Source organism: Ambystoma mexicanum, chromosome 10 (genome assembly GCF_040938575.1).
Source record: "Ambystoma mexicanum isolate Mex_15411 chromosome 10, UKY_AmexF1_1, whole genome shotgun sequence".
NCBI lineage: Eukaryota > Metazoa > Chordata > Amphibia > Caudata > Ambystomatidae > Ambystoma > Ambystoma mexicanum.
Window position 1 is genome coordinate 1,239,427,387 of NC_090932.1, and position 19,983 is coordinate 1,239,447,369.

A 19,983-nucleotide genomic window follows, 5' to 3' on the forward strand; every position below is an offset into this window, starting at 1 on the left:
CCTGCTTCACTATGCGCTCTAACTGTCTTTTTATTTTGCAGGTACGAGTTCGGAGCGGCTGCAGGGTGCCGGAATACCCACTGGATTAGATGTGGAAAGGAGTAATGGCACGTGAGTATTAAAGTTCCCCAATGTCTTTAAACGCACCTTGTTTTGTCTTTCAGATGCGGGATGCAGCGCCGAAGGCCTCCGGAGCGTGCGAAGAGTTGGTAAACTTTTGTCTTTCAGATGCCGGAATGCAGTGTGAAGACCTCCGGAGCGCACGAAGAGTAGGTAAGCCTTTGCCTTTCAGATGCCGGAATGCTAACCTGTTCTTTCTTGTCTTTATAGGTGTTGCTGAAGACTGGATTCAGGATGGTAAGCCTTTGCCTTTCAGATGCCGGAATGCTAACCTGTTCTTTCTTGTCTTTATAGGTGTTGCTGAAGACTGGATTCAGGATGGTAAGCCTTTTTCCTTAGGCCCAGGACCGGATGCAGAAGACACGATGAGCGTTCTGCTGCAGAGGTTGCAGAATAACGCAAAGCAAGATTCATCCACCGGGTGTGGTTTAAATAGCCTCCTGTAGTGCTTAGGTGTCTCCTTCCACAGCCACGCCTAAGTAAGAAAAGAGTTCCTGGTAAGAAAAGAGTTCCTGCCTTCCAGAAGAGTTCCAGTGTTCTGAATCTAGGGAGTGGCTCCAGCCTCACCCAACAGGAAAAGTAGTTCCAAACAGAAGAGGATCAGAGGCTCAACTGGCAGGCAAGTAAGCAGCATGGTCTGCTGAAGGTAAGTCCACCCAAGCATTATGAGCCCGGCGCTTCCAGCGCTGGGACTGGGCATATCTATGAGCCTGGTGCCACTGGCGCCAGGACTGGGTCCAAAAGGTCCCAATTGGGACTGGTTGGCACTCGGAACCTGGGTTATGGATCTGCTTCCAAGGGAGTTGGGAAAACCCTGACCTTTTGGAAGCAGAGATCATGACACATGGCTCTTAAAATCTACTCTCTCACCTGCATAGTCGAGATTTTATGAAGGTAGAGTACTATTTACATGGCGAATTTGGGGATATTTGAAACTTTTTACTGCAATAAATGGCAAATAAAAGTTTCGCTCTGCATGGCAGCATTTTGCCAAATGTCAAGTGTGCTTGTGGTGACATATTACAGAAAGCACTAGTACATTTGTCGGACATCACCATGGGGCGAGTGCACATTTCTTTTGGTACAGTAGATAAATTAAGCAGGTCTAGTAGGATTTTTAAGAATTTCCTAGTCCTGACTTCCACCCCTAAACTCTCCCTTAGTCTCACTCGCTCACCTTGCGTGCACTCGCAATAAAGTACCACTTTCTCTCCCCAACCAATACCTCACCTTGCACAAGCGCTCAGTAATCCTCCTCTGTACCGTCATTCCTACTCCTGTTCCATTGGCTCACCTTCTCCCTTGACCTCACCCGAAAAAGCCACCGTACCTTGAAGCTAATGTGTGTGCTCCAGCATGAACCGGGGACATCCAGACGCAAGGGCTACTCAGACTTCCTGCGAATAGGGCAGCTAAGCGTTAATTGAAGATTGTCCAATCCTCGTCTGAGATGCTTGAGCCAGGTGCTACTCTAACAGAGTTATCCGACAGCTTGAATACCAGATACCTGCATAATTTCTGGCTGGGTCCCACAACATATGGATGATCAGGGCTACCAGGTCCTCTAATCACACAAAGCTTGGAGATCCTACACCCTTGGAGCATGGGATACTGCGCCGCAGTGCCTTGCCCGCTGTCTATCATATGGCACAATTGAACTATTAAACATGTTGGGAAGCAATTTTCTGATTTGAATTTGACTTGCCTGTTCTTCAAATGTATACAAATGATGAATGAGACTGTTATGTATTCTGCTTTCCTGGGTTGAACAAGCTAGCCCTACTGAGGTCTGCAAGCAGGAACACTGACCATCTGTCAGGCCAGCGATCTACGTATTCAGGCCACCTGCAGGGGATTACGCCTTACCCGAAGTAGATGGAGAGGATTTTGAATGCACCTGGATTAGATCCACGATAGTCGCACACTTGTCATTGTTTTTGACATAAGTATATATCTCGTTTTTATTTAAAAAAAAGTCAAATTGGTTTTTAGTGACTAAAACAAAAAATAGCCTTATTAGCTTCCTGGAACAGCTGTGAATGCAGCTAACTACGACCAGTACAGTCAATTGGCACCTGGGACAATGTGGTTTGTTCGCCGTGCTTTTCATGTCTCGCTATGTGTTTACGACACTGCCCGTGTGTGTTTAAATGAACCTTAGTTGTGGATAGTCTTTTGTAACCGTTGGCCACTTTCTGTAACCGTTACCAGCCCTGCCATCTAGTGCTCCTGCCTCTGTGGTCATGCAGGGCAAATGGAAAGGAATCTTCTAGGAGCAAAGTCATCTTGGAAGCTTGTAACCCAGCTGTGTCCATTGGGTCATGGAGAGAAAGCTCCACTTAAGTTTCCTTCTGGTTGTTGAGAAAGCTGCAATCTTCAGTGCTGACTGTAATCTTGGGCAGATGCTCGTTTCAATGATTGACAAACCGCAGGTAAAGATTCCACTATTTTTATAGGAATATTGGAATTTATTTGCTCCTTAATCTAAACACATTTTTGGTCCCTGACATGATAATCCACATTTATTTACAGGTAAGGTCTAATACCGTTTTGAAAAAGCTCCTTCAAACTAGTATTTCTTCCCCCTTCCTTAGTTTTTTTGTTTTAGATGTAATATTCTCTCCCTCCTTCCGAGAATTAGTTTCCAAAGAGTTTACTGTCGAAACACTAAAACGCTGTTTCCAAACCCTTTTGTAGCCAGACACCTGGTGTAATTATCTGGTTTTGGCTTTGGCTATCCCTGCAAAAATCTCCATTCCCCACCTTTCTTGTTCATTAATTTGTACTCCTTCTCGCTTCAGCCTGGTCTGTGCTCTCAAATGTACCAGCCTTTGCTCCTTAATAGTTCTCTTGATTGGGTTCATTAACTAATAAAGGTTTTGATTGGTTATTACCTAATCTGCCTAGCCGCAGATTGGTTAATCCCAGCTTTCCTTGATTTTACTCATGTGTTTGCTCTTTCCTATGAAGGTGCCAGGTCCTAAATACCTTCAACTCTCTCTTCCCAAATATCTTCCTTCCCGAGCCCTTCGCTCATCTGCCTCCAACTCCCTCAGGGTTAGCCGCTTCTCGAAGCAACGAGCTGGGGGTAGATCTCTCTCCGCGGCAGGGGCCTCCCTCTGGAACAGCCTTCCTGCCTCCCTGAAACTTGAGGAGAACCATCTCCGGTTCCGGAAGCACCTCAAAACCTTCCTCTTTGCTTCTGCTTTCCCTCTCCCTCTCCCCTGCTGAGCGGCTAATTAATTTTCACTGAAGCTGCACTGATCCTGCAATTGGACCACTCTAAACGGCCTCGGTCCTGGGCCCTGCCACTCTCCACTTGCACTGATGCCCTGGAACCCCTTTGCACTGCGGGTCTGTCTCTGTATCCCTACAGCCCCCCCTCCCCCAGCACTTGTTCTGCACTTACCTCACACTTGCCACCAGCTGGCCCTATTTATTTATTTATTACGTACGCCTCTTACCTTGTACTGCACTTCCCCCCCTCCCCTTCCACTTTTCCCCTCCCCTACCCCTGCACTTGCGCGATCTGAATGACACCTGGCCTAGTAGGATCGTTTTCTGTCTCCCCTTGTACCCCCCTCCCTGCCTCGTCGCGCCTTGAAACACTTGTGTATAGGCGCGTTACAAATACCATATCATATCATATCATTATTAGTTTGCACCTGCAATTGGCCTAAGCGTGAAGCAGTTGGAGACTCAAACATTATTATTTTTTTTTTTAAATAAATAACTGCCCGGCCACGTTGGAATCTCGAAGAAGTGATGGTGGCCTGGCAAATCAGCATGGGGTCTGCATTCCTGGCTCCACCCAAATGGCCGCAACTGAGGAGGACCGTGAGTGGGCTGATTCCTGCATCACGAGTCTGCAGAAATCTGGAGCCTGGAGCGGAAGGGAGCAGCATGACTCAAAACAAGATTGTACATGAGAAGAACCGCATAGCACACAGAAGTGAGCTCACTGTCCCTAAATGGCACCCAGCCAAATTGGAGGGTTTTAACAGCACCTACCCTGGTTGACCTAAAACACAAGCATCTGGGGCAAGCCACCCCTCCCAGCCAACCCGCTTGTTTTCCTACTCCAGTTTGCCCATTGCAGGGCTTCTTATGCCCCTTCTTCCCTTCCATAACCATGGGAAAAGAAGTGTGCCAGATGTAAGATTAGCTTGATATGTGTTTGGTTTATTTTTTTGTTTTATTTTGCTTATGCTTCTATTACGCTGTGGTATGTTGTTGCACGTGGCCAGTTAGGGAATACATGGAGCCCATTGTCTGTGCTAAAGATGCTTGATGAAAGTTTGCCCTCTAATTCTGTAAGCCTTCAAAGTTGTACAGTCACAGCTCCTATGCACTTTGAAGTTTGTCTATTGCACTGGTTTGTTATTGCGGTTATAAACATTGGTAATTTCTGTTTTTCTCGTGGCGTGAAAGCCTTTTTTTTAACCAAATGTCTTTCTTTGTCAGGAGGAGAGGGTTGTAAGAGACAGGACACTGCTAGAACTGCGTGACCGGGATCGACCCATAATGTGGAGAGTAAAATTTAACCTTGGAAACAGCAGCAGGCCTAGCAATCAATGCCGCAACTCTGTTCAAGGGAAGCTCCTAATCACTGATGATCTTGGTAAGGTCGGGGTCCCCTACCCGTTTGCCAGCTTTTACTCTTTCAAGAAATGTGAAGCGAAACTAGAAAAGGTTTTGGTAGCCTGAGCCGATTTGGAGTCATTCCAATGAACTAAAAAGGCATAACATTTGAAGTTTCCATCTTAATTAGTGTGAGCTGCCAAATTTGCTTCTGGGGACACCATCTTAAACCGCATGTGTACAGTAAGACCTTTTCTGGTGATCTCGTTAAATATTGCACTAGGGTAACTCTCAAAATGCTTAAATCAACTACAGTTGCATGAGGAAAGGTTGCACTTTTGTGGATTCCTTATAGAATACTTAGTAAAAATTCCTGATGCACAAGAGTAACGGTGGAAACTTGTGCATTATTTATTTTGTCTAGAAGGACCGGGGCACCCACTTCTCCCTTGAATTGCTTAAGTACTGGACCTATTTACACCAAAATAAAAAAGGCACACCTGCAGCGCTTTATGCCCAACTTGTTTCTTCTATGGTGCAAATTCATTTGGCAGTTTTCACGCTACGGGTGTTCAAAGGAGGTTTTTGAACTTTTTTTTTCTTTTTATTCTCTGTATGGTAAAATTAATGGTATAAGGCAAAAAAACTTTTTTTCTTAATTACTTTTAAACCGATCAACAAGTTTTTGTTTGGAAAATATCATTTATAAATATATATTAGTGCAGCAGTCGCCTCACTATAGTTATGAGTGACATGAGCCATAGTAAATCCGAAAATTCAGACTGGAAATTATGGGAAAGATTTGTGAAAAAGCTATTAAGAAGGCAAAAAACCCACTGTTTTTGGCCTACTCCCATTCATTTTCCCATGGAGAAAAGGTCTGCATTTTATCAAGCCTAAGCACAAAAACCGCTGGAGGGAATTGGACCAAATAAGGAATCACTTGGGCAGGACGTGTTAACTTAATTTTTGGTCCACTAAAAAACTAGGAGCTCACTTTCGGAAGTCAAATCCTTCTATTTATATTCGTATTGCTTCCAAATGTGTGACTTATCAAATTGTTAAAAACACAAAAAGTAGAGCATATGGACTAGTTAAATCGCTGCATATGTCTATTGATGTTCACTTTTCGTTACTAATTAAAATCTGAATGTAATTCAGCCAAGCTCAATCTCAATTTTACTGAGTCAAGGGAGTCGGGTAATCAGCCCGACCCTCTACTAGTCAACGGGTTTCACCGGAGTAGATCCAGTTCTGCGCTTTCTTCACGACTTGGGCTGTGGCAATTGTAGTCACAATAGATAGTTAAAAAAGACAATCTTCTAATTTGTTGTCTCGCACACCACCTCTCGTTAGGGGTGGGCATCTTGGTTGAGTTATGGGAAGTCTCAATTCTCTTTTTCATTCCCTAAAATGGGGGGAAATATACAGAGGGGGACTATCGGAACGTATCATATATCAAATACTTAATACTACAGTTTTGTCAAATCATAAGGCTTACCTCTCTGGGTATCCTGTATTTGTATGGATGGTATATTCTCTGTGTCATCGGAGATCCTTACGAAAAACTCTCTTGTTCCCCACAACCTGTTGGTACATGGTTCTTAATTACTCTTCTATCCTGTAATCTCTATACCATTTATCAATTACCGGATGGGTATTTGATGTTTATCATCTACAGATGAATCTATTCAGATATACTCACCCCCATGGTTGTGTTCTTGTTGCTAGGTAGATATCCCAATTATGACGGATAAATTCTACTTTGTGAGGGTTCTTGGTTATCTGTTTAGGGTGAAAATGTTCATCTTATTCTTTGAGGGTCTTGAGTTTTTTTAGAATTTTTAAACATTTCCATCTCTTTTGCACATATTTATCACATATAACATATCCATGCTTTTATGCCCCCCCATATCTTGGGCAAGATTCATTTACGAGTTATATATATCTGCTTTTCTATTGCATTTATCTGCACTAGGGGTGTCACAGTATTAGTTTTATAACGGTACGATAACCTTCTTGCCAAATGACGGTATATCATGGTTATCGCGGTATAGCTGGTGGAGTTAACTAATCTTAACAAATATTTTCTAAAAGGTCATACATTGTCGGATTTATCATCACAAACAAAATCAGGCACCCAGGGCCAGAATTGGGCTTTTCAATATACTTTCCACTGAAATGCCACCCCTTGCTTCCACCAAACACAAACACACATGTGGAGAGGAGGAGAAGGGGGGGGTTCCCTGTTGCGACTGGCAAAGCAAACTGAATAGCTTTTCTTAAGTGGTCATTTAGGCTTTTAAGCTTTTAGCTCCCCCACTGGCTACTGGTGAAGATGAACATGTTGCCATCTTGATAACCTGCATGCCACAGATCAATGGAGGCTGATGGTAGTATACGCTTGTGCGCATACACACACAGACACTCACTCTCTCACTCTTTCACTCTTTACGTTACAGCCTTTAGTTTACTTGCGGGCCAAAAGGTTTTCAGTAATCGGGGACATGTTACCCTTTGGTATGGCAGCAGGGAATACCCACAGAGCTGAGTGAATTTTGCAGTGTGACTTATTATATGTAAATTCAATGAGGGAACCAGGTAAATCCCCCATTGTCATATGTTTGGCAAGCATTATCCATTGTAAATATGTACACCCCAAAGCCACCATCCCAAAGTAAACCCTTTTCCTTCTTGGCACTGTATTTATTCTTCCTATTGCTAACATATTGATTTTATGTCAGGCACGTGTGGTTTATGGAATGGCATTAAAAACTGCTCCAACTGAAACTACTTGGCAGACAGCACATCCAACAGTGCAAGACCAAGACTGCTCAGCACTTGCTTACTGCAGCCTTTCCAAATCAGATTGAAAAGCACACTTAACGGTATAAACAGTATACCGGTATAAACAACGTGACGGTTATTATTGTTCAGGTAAGTGGTTCACGGTATCTTAAATGGTATACCGTTACATCCCTAATCTGCACTGCCAGCTGGATGCTAGCACAGTGTCTTGCGCATTGGTCATTCTACGGCATTACACTACAAGATCTATTACTTCTTAAAGCTCATCTATGCACACAATTGTGTCTGCAGGCGGTTTCTTACTGGAGAAACAGAGCAAGGAGGGTAACGATCTCTCACCTTGTTTGATTCTATCGCTGAGCCTCCGTTCGGCTTCTTACTCAGTCGGCGCCCCGGCCACCATGTTGGGACCCCCCAACATTTTACGTGTTTTGACACGTGACACCGCATTCGCGGGACATTCTTGTCCTCTTTGATTTTATTATTAATGTTGATACTCGAAGCGGCACGGGACGGCGATTTCTTTGGTATCTGGGTTATATAATACTTCCAAATGGCCAGATTTCTTTTTTGACTTTTTCAAATACATATATAATATATCTATCTCGATTCTAGTGAATTGGGTATATTATGCCATAATGTAGGCATTTTAGCATAGAAATGAAGTAAACACGCTATATCTTAATATGGATATTTTTTGTATGGATGTTTTAGCATCATGGGCCAGTTGTTGTAACTTTTGTAATTTTTTAAAACCACTGTGTAATTTCTGAGCCCAATGCGGTATATACCTACCAAATATATGACTATTTTAAATGTGGCTATATCGTAATTCTACGTGTCCTGGGGCATCTTGCTTATTGGTATATACTCTCCAACTCCACTACAATTTTGGAGTGGCTATTTTGTTTTTGAAAGCCGAATGTCTGCATTGTGCATGTGTAATCTATCATGTAGACCCCATGGCTCAACAGACTAATGGCTCCTTCAATGATTAGGAAAGATCTTATAGGACTGCTAGTGTTTGCCAGCATATTTCCTTGTTGAGACCCTCCAGGTGGCTTCTAAGTCTAAATATCCATTGTTCTCTTCTTAATAGAATAGCTCCCAGATTTCCTCCTCGCTTTGGTAACACTACTTTTTCTAGTAAAGTCCACCTTATGTCATTCTAAGAGGGGTTATTCGATACAAAGTGTTGTACAAGGGGGCAGTTAGCTTTTTCTTCTGATATTAGATCTGTGTTCACAGATTCTGATTCTAACTCCTCTAGTGGTCGTACCCACATAGTTCTTTCCACAGGGGCACTTGATCAGGTATCCCACATTGATGGTATTGCAATTTGTAAAAATTCTGTTCCCACGGCATCGTCCATCCTATGTCCACAGTGGTACAATGTTTTGTATAGAGGCATACCGAGCACGTACCGCATGGTGCATGTCCTACGGCCTTGGGATTTTGCCACGGCCTTGATTGTCCATTTCTTCTTTCTGCTCTCTGTAGGTATGTACCACGACATCGCCAATATTTCTCCTTCTTTTGACCGCGAAAAGTGGGATACTTAATTTTTCCCCAACATTCAATAGGTATCACAGTTTCCTGATTACTTTCTTGATACGATCAACTATCGGCGAGTGACTAAATACCGCCGTTATTTGATTGTCATCCTTTTCCTTTCCATAGGGTGGACGACACCGTGGCAACAGTTTTTACAAATTGCAATACCATCAATGTGGTATACCTGATCTAGTGCCCCTGTGGAAAAAAAAACTATGTGGGTATGACCACTAGAGCAGTTAGAATCAGAATCTGTGAACACAGGTCTGATATCGGAAGAAAAAGGCTAACTACCCCCCCCTTGTAGAATACTTTGTATCGAATAACCACTCTGAGAATGACATAAGGTGGACTGTATTAGAAAAAGTAGTGGTACCAAAGCGAGAAGGAAACCTGGGAGCTATTCTATTGAGAAGAGAACAATGGATATTTAGAATAAGAAGCCACCTGGAGGGTCTCAACGAGGAAATATGCTGGCAAACACTAGTAGTCCTATAAGATCTATTCTAATCATTGAAGGAGCCATAGGATTGACTTAAACCTCCTGTAGGAGCTATCAAATGCTATCACTACTTAGTCTGTTGAGCCATGGTGTCTACGTGATAGATTACACATGCACAATGCAGACATTCGGCTTTCAAAAACAAAATGGCCACTCCAAAATTGTAGTTGACTCGGAGAGTATATACCAATAAGTAAGATGCCCCAGGCCACGTAGAATTACAATATAGTCACATTTAAAATAGGCATATATTTGGTAGGTATATACCGCATTGGGCTCAGAAATTATACACAGTGGTTTAAAAAAAATGACAAAAGTTCCGGGAAGACCCTTCTTCAATAAACATGGGTCAATGGCGACAAACTTTCTTTGGAATGGGAAGACTCCAAGAATGGGGTGGGAAAAACTGACTGAACCATACTCCTCAGGCGGTTTAGCAGCACCTAACTTTGAACTGTACTACTATGTCTCCCAAGCTCAATTCTCAAAATATTGGTATTCCCAAGATGAGGGTCCCCCCCCCCCATGTAGAGATAGAGGAGCTTACCACTTCCCCCACGAACATACAGTCCGTAATCTTTGATACACATTATAGGGACACATGCGACTTCAACCCGGTGAGCTGTACGATTGGTGCATGGAAAGCTATATTTAGAAGACTAGGAATACTGGCCCCCTATAATCCCGAGGTTTTCCTTTGGAACTACCCTGATTTGTCACCAACACATGACGCCAGCCTGCGTGAGGCCTGGGATCCCAATGGGGAGATGAGACTGGGAGATATGTTTATTGATGGGAAGTTTGCAACCCTTCAACTGATCACAGGGGCGTTTGGCAGGGACCACTTGGGACACTGCAATACTATCGTATGAGATCAGCCTTCCAGAGGTACTGGGCGACTTTCCCTGATGAACCCCCTGCGCACCCTTGCGTGCAGATGATAACAGCTGGCGACAGTTTGGGGGTGTCCAGTTTGTACACTGTAATACAAGCATACTCACCCACGACCAACCTGATCAAAGATAAATGGGAAAATGATCTTCAAATCCCTATAGACGACAAGACCTGGGACAGGTACTGTTCCCTCACCAAGAGGGTTTCCCTAAACGCTGGATTACGGCTAATGCAGTTTAAAATTATAAATAGATTAGACTACACCCGGGCCAAAATAGCCAAGTTTGCACCAGATAGTCCAGTTAACTGTCCCAAATGCAAGGCAGATCAGGCTGGTTCGTTCCACATGTATTGGAGTTGTCCGATTGTGGCTGGGTTCTGGAGGGAGGTGGCGGATATCCTTGAAGAACTTACACAAATTCCCCCGACATTAACCCCACAGAAATATCTATTTGGAGATATAGGCAAGTGCTCAGAAAAGATCAGAAGGCTCTTTAATGTCTCGTGCACAGTTGCCAAAAAGTGTATTCTACAACAATGGAAGAATGCTGCGCCACCTACTGTGAAGCAATTCCTTTGGGAATTGACATATGTAAATTAGGCTGAAGAACAGTTTGTCCTCACCCGCCCTTCGGCGAGCAGACCTAAAGATATTTGGGGGCCCTTCAGAATGTTTCTGTGTGATATGATCTCTGATGAGGATGAAGCTATGTAAACTTACCACCTCGAGAGGATGTATGATGTATATTCCGATATTCTGCTTTGTCAAGTTTATCTCTATCTGTAAGATCAAATTGTGATTGTGTTGTGTAACTTCTGGACCACTAATAAAAAAAAAAAGTGTTAAAAAAAAAATTACAAAAGTTACAACTGGCCCATAATGCTAAAAACATCCATAACAAAAATATCCATAGTAAGATATAGCGTATTTACTTCATTTCTACTATGCTAAAAATGCCTACATTAAGGCATAATATACCCAATTCACTAGAATCGATGTGGGTATATATATGTATTTCAAAAAGTCAAAAAAAAAATGCTGTCCATTTGGAAGTATTATATAATCCAGATACCAAAGAAATCGCCGTCCCGTGCCGCCCCTAGTATCAACATCAATAATAAAAACAAAAAGAGGACAAGAATGCCCCGCGAATGCGGTGTCACGTGTCAAAACACGTAAAAGGTTGGGGTTCCCAACATGGTGGCCGGGACGTCGACCGAGTAAGAAGCCGAAAGGACGCTCCGCGATAGAATCAAACGAGGTGAGAGACAGTTACCCCCTCGCTCTGTTTCTCGAGTAAGAAAACGCCTGCACACACAATTGTGTGCATAGATGTGTTTTAAGAAATAATAGACCTTGTAGTGTAATACCGTAGAACGACGACTGCGTAAGGCACTGTGCAAGCATCCAGCTGGAAGTGCAGATAAATGCAATAGAAAAGCAGAGAGAGATATATACTGGTAAATTAATCTTGCCTAACATGTGGGGGGGGGGGGTCATAAAAGCACGCTTATTTTCTATGTGATAAATATGTGCGAAAGAGATGGAAATGTTTAAAAATTCTTAAACCCAAGACCGTCAAAGAATAAGACCTAAACATTTTCGCCCTAAACAGATAACCAAGCACCCTCACGAAGTATAACTTACATGTCATAATTGGGATATCTACCCAGCAACAAGAACACAACCATGGGGGTGAGTATATCTGAATAGATTCATCTGTAGATGATAAACATCAAATACCCATCCAGTAATTAATAAATGGTATAGAGATTACAGGATAAAAGAGTAATTCAGAACCATGTACCAACAGGTTGTGGGGAACAAGAGTTTTTCCTAAGGATCTGCGATGACACAGAGAATATACCATCCATACACATAAGAGGTAAGCCTTACGATTTGACAACACTGTAGTATTATATATTTGATATATGATACGTTCTGATAGTCCCCCTCTGTATATTTCCCCCCATTTTAGGGATTGAAAGAGAATTGAGACATCCCACAACTCAACCAAGATGCCCTCACCTGACAAGAGAGATGGAGCGTGAGACAACAAATTAGAAGATTGTCTTTTTTAACTATCTACTGTGACTAGAATTACCACAGCCCAAGTCCTGAAGAAAGCGGAGAACTGGATCTATTCCGCTGAAACCGGTTGACTAGTAGAGGGTCGGGCTGATTACCCGACTCCCTTGACTCAGTAAAATTGAGATTGAGCTTGGCTGAATTCAGATTTTAATTGGTAACAAAAGTGAACATCAATAGACATATGGAGCGATTTAACTAGTCCATCTGCTCTACATTGTGTTTTTTTTTTTTACAATTTGATAAGTCACACATTTGGAAGCACTATGAATAAAAACAGAAGGATTTGACTTCCGAAAGTGTGCTTCTAGTTTTTTAGTGGACAAGGAAAGTAATGAGAGAGGTTAGGGCAAGTTTTCTTTCATCCCTTAACCTTGATAGGCGATACATCAGCGCACTACCAGGGTTATTTACACACATTCAGGGATAAAGTTTTTTGTAGGGACATTTAGTAATCTATAGGGAACTAAGTTTCAGGAATTATATGGTAAATAAATTGTTCTGTCTGTGATGTGTTAAAACTGTAATGGGTTAAGACAGAATGTGCTAACCTGCTGACTTCAGTTGTGATTAATTAACTTAATTTCTGGGACAGGTTTGGGGTTATTTATTTCAATAGTTGATGAGGAAGGGAGTGCCCCATCTCCCCAAAAAAATGTAGCTATATCTTGCATGGTGCTTTGCAGTAGTGCGCATTTTCCGAAGTGAAATCTGCCATTTTTGTTTTGCTTGATGCAAGCAATTACTGCGGTAATATCCCGGGGGATTGCAAAAAAAAGCTATTCGGAGGAGGAAAAAGGTTGAAATCGCATCAGGCTAGAGGTGGGGAGAGAAAAAAGAGAAGAAAAAAAATTAAAAATAAAATAACGGTCAGTTTTTAGGCTTCAAAAAAGCCGGGGGTGCAATTTCTTTCCCAAACCGTAGGGGCATACTGGTACACACAAGACGGTTCGCTGGGGAAACATTAGTCTGCTTGCAGATAAAGGCAAGGGTAGCTCAATAGTAGTCCTAAACATGGGACACAAGATGGCGAGCTGGTCTGGCCCTCTGGTGAGGCACCCAAACCCTACCAGGTTGGAAAAGGAAGGGTGGGGTTGTGGTGGGTTGCCTGACCAAGAACAGTAGATGGTCTAGCACGTGTCTAGGAGGGAGGAGGAGTGAAACTTACTTTAGCTCTATGTGGTTGTCTGTATACCACATATAATTCTGTCATCAACAGCCTAGCAAGAGGGGGAGAGGGCAACCAACAGTGTAGTTGGTGAGTACGAGAGAGTAATCATGAACCAAACAACTTCGGTTAACATGTGTAAGTTTGAGACAACAGGAGTTTTGACTGATTTTTATGCACCCTGATAGCTCAAAGTTCTTTGCATGTAAATGGTTGCCCAAAAACAATATGGACTCTAAAAACAAAGTGAATCAGGATTTAGAAAATGTCTTGCAAACACCCACACCCGATGTATATGGGGTGTGCTGAAAGCCGGTGCTTTCCTAGTTCTTGTTCGGTTTTTAGCGGTACCTCCCTGTTGGTCTTGGGGATAACGTGTGGTGTTGTGGAGGAGCCACAGCAAGTCTGGTCAACCGGTTTCGATGGTTCTCTAGTAATTATAGACCATCTTCTTCAGGACATACGAAAGCTTCATATGTTAGTCAATAGCGTCTTCCTGCTGTCCTCGTAGTAGGGCAGCGATGGCGGGCTGCATGAGAACCTGGATAGGAAACACAAGGAACATTGCAAGGAGGACATCGGTTAACCTCTAATTGCAATGCTTCAAAGTGATACATCCAGACACTGCTCAAAACCATGTTACATAGCTGCTTAATGCTCTCTAAAAAATGTGTCTGCTCGCTTGCTAAGTTAGAGCATGGCCACTAACTGGTGGCTAAAACCTTAGACAACTAGTCCCAGATATGGGAGGAAAAAAGGGGGACGACAGAGGTGGGGAAAGGGGAGGGGAAGAGTGAGAGGGAAGGGGGAGAGAGAGGACAGGGAGGAAGAACAATGCCTAAAATGGCTGTGCCTGCGTGAAATTAAGCGCATCTGTAAGTGTTTTAGTGCAGTCATGGCCGTGTGTAACTGCATGCAATTGGGGGGGCAGGGAAGAGCCATGAAGACAGTGCCTACCTGGAGATAACAGTGGGTCATCCAGGAAAATGATGGTGTGGCAGGGAAAATGGACGCTCATCGGGTCCGGGTCTGTTGGGAAAAAAAATTAAATTTATATCAGGGTGGATGTATAAGGGCAGCCTGTGTCTGCTAGGCTGGGCTAAGGAGGGTGTGCGGGTGTGGAAAAGCACAAGACTTACTGGCTTCTCCGGACGCAACCGCTGTAGTCTGCTCGTTCGGAATGCCGATAGCGCTGTGAGCAGCCGTGGCAGTTTGTTTTCTTCCGCGTGTGACGCGAAAGGGGGTGGGGGCGTGGCTGGGTCCTGTCATGGGCGCATGGCCAATCAGGAGGGGCCAAGTTGGGGGAGAGAGACCAGCGCTGTTCCACTCGTAACGCGGTTGGTCGAGGTTATGTGTGAAGGAGCAGGACACTACAAAAGTAGAGCAGGGGAAGGGGGAGGGAAGCGGCGGAAAGCGGCTGCTGAGCGGGGAAGAAAGACGCCTGCAAGGGCTAACGTGCGTGTGTGAGGGGGGGGGTGCTGCTGTGAAGGGGCCAAAGAAAGGGGCCCGGACGCGGGTCAATGGACAACGCAGGGGACAGAAGGAGCCAAGTGGGGAAATGCAATGTAGGGGAAATGCAATAAAGCCAACATAAATGCAAGAGGAATGCACAAGATTGGATGCAGTCAGAGAAAGATGCAGTTAAAGTGTAGGAGTAGAACAAGGCAGAGCAGAAATACTGCTGGGTGCAGGGTGCATAATAGACAATAAATAAATTAAATGAACCAAAGCAAACAAATGAGTAAAATGAAATGAAAAAACAGGCATGTCTTTGCAACAGGGTGCATTGCCATGTTCCAAAATGGGACAGGTGGCAGCTTCAAAAAAATATATATAAAAGAAGGCTTCAAAAAAAAAATGCTGCAAGAAAATGTATATGTGATCTTCAATGTTGTAGAACTGCAAGCTCCTGCCACTGCATGGCTTCATACAGGCCTTTTTTGCACGTGTCTAGGCGAAAGATCCACTTTTGTTCTTGGGTGAAGAGCGTGGCATGGTAATTTCCTCCTCGTTTCGGGCGCTCGATCTTTTCCAGGATGGTCCATTGAAAAGACTCGGCTGTGTGGCCCTCTGCCATGAAATGTGGGATCATGGGTGCTGACAATTTTTTGGTCCGGATGCATGATCTGTGTTCGATCATTCGTTTCTTGACTTCTCGGGCAGTCATCCTGATGTAGCGCAGGTTGCATGGACAGGTAATCATATATACCACTCCTTTTTGTATTACAATTGGTGAAAAGTTTTTGAACCCATGGTGTCGTCCAGCCAATGTCCACAGTGGTACTTAGAGCAGTCAGTTTGCACATGGAACAATGTCCACAGGGTGTTTCCGGTTCCATAGGGTGCCATGTGTGTCTAATGCAATGTTTACATCCGGGCGCACTGTGTTGACCAGTGCATCTCTCAAATTTCGTCTTCTTTTGAGTGCAAAGCGTGGTGTAGGTATGGTGGATGTGCCGGTGTTGAGGATGGGCCACAGAGACTTGATTGCCTTTTTTATTTTGTTGAGTAAAGGCGAGTAACTAAGAACTGCCATGATGGTTTGGTCCTCTTTTTTTTCTTTGGATGATGTTCCGATGTGCATGGGCGGGTGATGTGTCTGGCCCTCTTGTAGGTGTTGTGGACAATCCTCTGTGGGTAGCTGCCCTGTATGAGTTGACATTTGAGAGTTTTGGCCTGAGCAGTGTAGTCATCTGTCCTGCTACAGAGGCGGCGATAGCGCAAGAACTGGCCAAACGGTAGGTTATCCTTGAGGGATTGTGGATGGTAGCTTGAGTATGTCAATAATGAGTTCTTGTCAGTGTCTTTTCGGTAGACCTTGGAGATTAGGCCGCCTTCTGATGCCATGATTGCTAGGTCAAGGAAGTGGGTTTGTTTTCTGTCTTTTTCCATAGTGAATTGGAGGTGGATGTTTTATGCATTTAGCCATTCATGAAGTGCCACTAGTTCTTCATTGGTGCCCCTGAAGATGACAAAAATGTCATCTATGTAGCGACGCCAAATGAACAATTTGTCCAGAAATTGATTGGTTGGTGGATATATGTGCTGGAACTCAAAGGAATTGACATGCAAATTAGCCAGGCTGGGTGCAAATGTGGCGCCCATTGCGGTGCCAGAGTCCTGTTGGTAGAACTGGTCGTTGAACATGAAGTAGTTTTTTGTGAGGGCTCCCTCCGCCAGAGCAGATATGAAGGTGGATGGTACCTCATGCAGCTCAATTCCTGAATCTAGAAGGTCCCTGAGCATCATGAGTTTCCTGTTGCGGAATCTTCGTGTAGAGAGACTCAATATCGATGGTGACCAACCAGTCAAGTTCCGAATTGAATGGCAAGGAGTCAAGGAGGATTAGCATGGGCGTCGAATCTTTAACATAGGATTTCATTTTAAGAATTTCGTCCTTGATGAAGTCTACGTATTGGGATAAAGGTTCCAAGACTGACTGTATCCCTGAGATGATTGGTCGGCCATGCGTAGGCAGGATGCCCTTGTGTATTTTCGGTAAGGCGTATATGGCCGGAATCCTTGGATGCTAGGGTGTCAAGAAGGATGCTTCCCTTGAGCTCACGTATCCTTCTGCTTCAGCTTCTTCTATGATGGGTGCTATTAATGACTGCAGCAAGGCTGTCTGGTCGCTGGGCAGGAGGTGGTAGCTTGTGTGGTCACTGACGAGGGCTTCTACCATCTTGGTGTAGTCCTCATTGTTCTGGATAACTATGGCGCATCCTTTGTCCGCCGGTTTTATAGTTATTGACTGGTTTTTTGCCAATGCAGAGAGGGCTTCAAGTTGGATTTTGGCGCAGTTGTTGTGAACAAATGGGATGTCTGCTTCAATTTCCGAAAGTTTTTTCATGAGAGCTTGCTGAAATGTGATGGATCCCGCCGTGCAGGCACTCGAGGGGACACAGAACTACGATGGAGGTCTTAACCCGGTGGTGTCTTGTTGTGAGTTGGTTTTATCTGCAAGAAATTGCTGTAGGTGTATCTTCCGAAGGAGTTGAGTACACTTGATCTGGGTTTGGAATGGATCGTATCTTGCTGTGGGTATGAACGAGAGACCCTTTTGAAGGATCTCTTCCTCAGGTTGAGTCAAAATGTGTGATGATTGATTCACAATCGGGGAGGTAAAGGTATCATTGCCTGTCATCTGCTGCACGTTACCACCATGGATTGTTGTGGTGTTTGCCATCTGGGTCTGTGTTGGCCTCTGGCGCGCTGGCCTAAAAAAGGTACTGCAGTAGTGTTGTATTGCGCCGGGGTGTTAAATTGAACTCGTGGGCCTTGCCTGCCATAGCTGCCAGAACTGTTGCTGGAGTTGGACATGATCTATTCTGGCCTTTCTGTGAGTTCTGAAAGCGGAGTTGTGCCGCGTCTCTCCTTGCCTGCCTCGCCTCGTCTGTAAAATATTTGTCAGCGACATACGGGTAGATCTTTACATGGGTGAAGTTCTGTAGGTCCTTCTTGAGTTTGAGAATCTTTCTGTTTAAGTGTCTTTGAATTCTTTAAGGGATGTCTCTAATAGGGCCAGTTTGGCTGTGTATATGTCTATTGCAATTTTGGTCTTGAGAGCGTCGCTTTTCTGTGTGAGTTCTGCTATCAATTTATCGGTGACTGTTTTGGCTGTGTTAATGATTAGGACTAGCAAGTCTCGAGTGCACTTGTTTGCTATAAATGACCAGTCCTTTCTCCCCCTCTTGCTAGGCTGTTGATGACAGAATTATGTGGTATACAGATAACCACATAGAGCTAGAGTAAGCTTCACTCCTCCTCCCTCCTAGACACATACTACACTATCTACTGTCCTTTGTCAGGCAACCCACCACAACCCCACCCTTCCTTTTCCAACCTGGTAGGGTTTGGGTGCCTCACCAGAGGGCCAGACCAGCTCGCCATCTTGTGTCCCATGTTTAGGACTACTACTGAACTACCCCAACCACCCCTGTTCCGTCTTGCCTTCATCTGCAAGCAGACTAATGTTTCCCCAACGAACTGTCTTGTGTGTACCTGAGAGAAAAAAGAGGACATCATGTGAAGTTGGGGGCGGTCTGGGGAGCCAGTTACAGTTTGGATGTTTCGGCATTATTGGGCAAATCTCTCGATTACTGCGATAATGAGGCAAGATGCGATTTGAAATAAATATGCGTCACATGAAGCAAAGATAGAAAGGGAGTAATGGAAGGGCCCAGGGAGGTAATAAATTAACTGAGGTGGATTGGGGGTTTGGCGGGGATTAGGGAAAAGGAAGGAGGCACACAGGGAGCATCTGTTTTTATGTTCGAGTGTTAGGGCAGTAATTAGTGTAAGATTACTGCAGTTAGTATGGGGGGATTATCGGGGAATGGAAACTAAGGAAACAAAAATAAATGAGGAAATCTGTTGTGATCACATCATCTAAGCAGGGGGGTGGGGGGATCTTTGTGCCAGTGGGCCTCAAAGGAACCTATTGGTCCACCATGTGCAGTGGCCACGGGCTGCCAGGCTGTATGCAGAATGTATTTATTTTTCTTTTCTCCCCTTCAGGGCAAGATGGTATCACATGCACATACGTTCTCAAGAAGGTTTTGTCCGCCTTATGTGTGAATGAGGACATTATGCCCACCTTATTTCCAAATGTCCTGATGCTGAGAAACAAATCCCCATGTGCTCAAAGTAATTTCTTCAATGAAGATATAATTGTCAAATGCAAAGGACTTGCTCAAGTCTAAACATTGGGACTTATGATGGGGCAGCAGAGGTTCTGATTGCTTGCTGAATAATGACATGCTTTCTAGAATGCTAGTGTTGGTGACATTCCCTCCTCCATATTTAGCATGCCTCGTCCCAGAGTCTTCAGTGCCATTTCAAAACAAAGCTTTTACTCTTTCAAGAAATGTGAAGAGAAACTGGAAAAGGTTTTGATAGTCAAAGTTGTTTTGGCGTCATGACGTTTCCATCTTAATTTGTGCGAGTTGTCAAGTTCGCTTCTTGGAGACAACCTCTTAAACAGCATGTCAGCATGGAGGTCATTTGTGAGGCTGCTAAATTACTCGTTAGGTTACTTACTAAATCAGGCTGTTAAGGCAGAGTAAAAAGAACTGATGAGAAATCTATGTGTGCAGAAGTGGACACACAGAGAATTGGTGCGGCCCTTAGCCATGCGTGAGCTTTACTTCTGCTGCAGCAACACTTTCTGGTCCTCTACTTGGTACCAACATCCCATGAATACGGAGTGAAAAATGTTAGACATATCATGGATTCAGTAGTACCCGCTCCAAAGCGGATGGGGTATAT

General features: G+C 44.0%; 1 protein-coding gene across 2 annotated transcripts in view; it reads left to right on the forward strand.

The window, feature by feature from the left end:
• The window catches only part of SPRING1 (SREBF pathway regulator in golgi 1), a 196,725-nt gene that overhangs the window by 78,471 nt on the left and 98,271 nt on the right, over positions 1-19,983 (forward strand). For both annotated transcript variants that reach the window (XM_069619216.1, XM_069619217.1), the window contains exon 3: positions 4,585-4,741. In XM_069619216.1, coding sequence (XP_069475317.1) covers positions 4,585-4,741 — 157 coding nt within the window. The remainder of the gene's footprint in view (positions 1-4,584; positions 4,742-19,983) is intronic.